The following is a 3991-nucleotide window of genomic DNA, read 5'->3' on the forward strand; positions in this document are numbered from 1 at the left end:
TTAAAAAAATACGAAAAAATGAAAAACCAAGCCACCCCTTGATTTTTTATTTCTTTCGTTTTTTCAATTTTATTTTTTATTTTTTATTTTTGAATTTGTAAGAATATTTGTCTTATTAACAATTTTTAGTGTCATTTTTGTTTTTTTCGCTGGTTTCAGGAGGACATTGACATTAATTTATAAAAATGATTGATAAAATTTGTAGTTTGGGCCGGGTGAGGGAACATTAACAATGAAATAATAATTTAAAAAAATATGTGTATTTTTTCCAAATCAAAATAATTAAAGTCATCGATTCACAGATATGGGTGTCAATATGGTTACGGTTAGCGGTTATTGCCAATAACCGCTAACCGTAACCGCTAGATTTCACTAACCGCAACGGTTAGTGGTTAGTGAAATAGGTAACTACTCGCTAACCACTTTTTTAAAATTAAGCTTTTTTTTGGGCTTTTTTTTTTGCCTTTTGGGCTTTTTTATTATTGTAGCATGTTTTATCCTGATTTGTTTTTTGTATTTTTAGTGTCTTCTTAGGCTCAATTGCTATAAAAAGAGCCCATATTGAAAAATGAAAAATATTTGACCCCAAATTTACATTTACTTGTACTTAATCATAACCGGTTAACTTTAAAAATAAAAAACACACACACACACAACATATAAAATAATTTTTTTAAAAAAAACAAAAAATTCAACACGACATATATAAAAAAGTTGAATACAACTGTCACAAGATATAATAAAAAATATATAAAAAAGGTTCAACACAACATATAAAAGAAGTTCAAATAAAACATATGACATATATGATTATATGTATTATTTGTTATTATATAATTATATGATTTAATGATCAATTCATCATGTGATATAATCATATCAATTATAGTGATAATATTAGTAAAATTAGAATGAGAATACATTAATACTTCAATTGTGTTTATAAGTAACACATTGTTTAATCCAATGTCAATTACTTAATTTGATATTATACGAATCACATTATCATTGTACATTAATAATATGATTCACTTGAATAAAGTATTTGAATTGTCATTGAATCATATGATTAAGTATTGATTTTATACATTTATATTATTCATATGCATAATATATCTAGACTTATAAGTTTATAACATACATTAGAACTAAGTCTCTAGGTATTTAAGTGTTGTATTAATATGAATTAGTATACTTATGCCTTATGTCATATTATATATATATAATTTGTTATTATATAATCATATAAATTAGAATGGTAATACATAAATATTTCAATTGTGGTTATAAGTAACACATTATTGAATCTAATACCAATTACTTAATTTGATAGTATATGAATCACATTATCATTGTACATTAATAAATGATTAACTTGAATAAAATATTTGAATTGTCATTGAATCATATGATTAAGTATTGATCTTATACATTTATATTATTCATATGCATATATATATGTATAATTATAATTTATTATATATATAGACTTATAAGTTTATAACCTATATTGGAACTAAGTCTCTAGATACTTATGAGTTATGTCATATTATATATATATATAATTTGTTATTATGTAATCAAATGATTTAATGATCAATTGATCATATGATATAATCATATAAATTATAGTTTTAAATTGTGATTTAATGATCAAATGATTATGTTATATGTATAAATATTATTATAATTATAATTATAAAAATATATTATCCAATAACCTCTAACCGCTAACCACTAGGCGGTTATAACGGTTAGACGGTTAACAGTTAATACGTTTAAGCGGTTAAACGATTAGCGGTTAGCGGTTAGTGAAACCGCCCGCATTTACACCCCTATTCACTGACACTAGAATGGAATAGAAGAGATATGAAGGTGCGGCATCATGGTATTTGAGCGTATGAATGGTCAATTGCTTAAAAATGTATTATATAATCAAAACTATGGTTGACAATAAATTTCATTGTATCTTTCAACTCTCTCGGAAGAAAATTGGGAAAACAATTATAAAATTATTTCTACCCTGATCGAATAACACTACACTGGTTTTCATTGGCTAAAACACATCATCATGGGTCGGGACTCGGGAGTATGAGTATCGTACGTTTATATATATATTGGTTGCTTCGCAAGCCACAACTCAAGTTTGCCAATGAGAGTAAAAAATTTATTTATGAAACCAAACAAACATACGGAAAAGCCAGATTAAATCAAAAGCAAATTAATTAAAACAGATAGAAATGTAAATAATTTTTTTTCAAATTTTATTAAACGACCATACTAAGTACTTAATTGTCCTTTGGTCATCTAAAACTCATCCCTGCATGCATGCCTGCAAGGCTGTAATGGCGGCTCCTTGGCCTGTTCGTTTCGTCTCCCTCTTCTCTTTATTCATCTTATTACGATCTTGCGGAGCAAACAAACCCATCACCATCACCATCCCTCTCTCACCCTTTACCGGCCGCGCGACATCCTCAGATGATAAACGGCAAAGTACGGTCAGTTACATTTCTACGGCGTTGCTCATCAGAGATCGCCACCTCGATTTCTCCTATCGATTTTGTCTCATATGCCCCATATTTCGGCCCCTAAGACGTCGCTCCTCATTCCCAAGACGCCCCAAAACATTCCCTCGACCTCTGCCCAAAAACCCTCTACCCGCCCGCAGACCACGAGATCCACCACCCTCTGATCCCCTCTTGCCGGGCGCTCACTATCAGAAATATCCTCCCAGTTCTGAAGAAATCCCTCTCTTCTCTGACAGCTACGGAATGTATTCGATATCTCTCAGCTTTGGAAGCCCCCCGAAGACCCTACCCTTCATGATCGACACTAGCAGTAGCGATGTTTGGTTCCCATGCGCGCCCAACTCTCTCATAGACCAAATTACAAACACCCCAAGGACATTGAATGGGAACACTCTGTTACAGACCCTGGAGTTTCCAGAGAAAACCGTGACTGATTTTCTTGTCCAGTGCTTCAACTCCTCAGCCCATCAACCTGTTGGTGTTGCCGGATTCGGTCCTGGGCCAAAATCGCTGCCTTCCCAGATGGATCTCAAGAAATTTGCCTTTTGTTTACCGTCTCACTGGTCCAACGACATGTCCGGGAGCACTCACCTTGTTTTGGACGACGGGTTGGAGACTAAAGACCTTAGCTACACACCATTATACAAGAACCCACATGTCTCTAGTTCTGATAATCATGGGTAACACTACGTAAATCTTCAAGAAATCGTTCTTGGAGACAAGCCCATTAAGGTTCCGGGAAAATTTTTGCTCCCAGATTCTGAGGGAAATGGTGGAACCATAGTGGACTCTGGTGCAGCTTTTACATTCATGGAAAGTTCTATTTTCGAAGAGGTGGCACAGGAGTTAGAGAAGCAAATGGCTAACTATTCCAGAGCCAGTAGTGTAGGTATTCTAGGGATCTGTTTCAATGTTTCGGGTGAGAAATCTGTCTTCTACCCAGAATTAAGCTTCCAGTTTGAAGGTGGTGCCAAAATGGTGTTGCCATTGAAGAATTACTTTTTGTTGGATAATAATTTGGGCGTGGCATGCTTATCATTTGTGGAGGGTAACGAGCTGGCTAGTGTTGGTTTGAATGGCGGCCCAACGATTCGATTGGGTAACAATCAACTCCGAACCTATTACATGGAGTATGATTTGAAGAACGAGAGATCAGGATTTCAGAAACAAAGTTGCAAATAGGGGTGCAAAGGCGGTTACGGTTAGCGGTTAGTGGCAATAACCGCTAACCGTAACCGCCCTAGCGGTTAGTAAATTTCACTAACCGCAACCGCTAACCGCCTAGCGGTTAGTGGCCGGTTAGCGGTTAGTGGCCGGTTAGCGGTTAGTGAAATAGATAACCGCCCGCTAACCGCTTTTTTAAAATTGGGCTTTTTTTTTGGGCTTTTTTTTACCCTCATTTTTTTTTCTTGTATTTTTAATATCTTCTTGGGCCCAATTGCTATAAATATTTGAATTGTCAT

General features: G+C 34.1%; 1 protein-coding gene across 1 annotated transcript; it reads left to right on the top strand.

Moving 5' to 3' along the window:
* Positions 1-2345: 2345 nt before the first annotated feature.
* Positions 2346-3710, top strand: LOC132191713 (aspartyl protease 25-like). The gene is made up of 2 exons (XM_059606804.1): positions 2346-3192; positions 3286-3710. Exons 1-2 carry the CDS (start codon positions 2346-2348, stop codon positions 3708-3710), a joined length of 1272 nt encoding a protein of 423 aa, XP_059462787.1.
* The last annotated feature ends 281 nt before the right edge of the window (positions 3711-3991 follow it).

Source organism: Corylus avellana, chromosome ca9, assembly GCF_901000735.1.
Source record: "Corylus avellana chromosome ca9, CavTom2PMs-1.0".
In the NCBI taxonomy this organism is placed as follows: domain Eukaryota; kingdom Viridiplantae; phylum Streptophyta; class Magnoliopsida; order Fagales; family Betulaceae; genus Corylus; species Corylus avellana.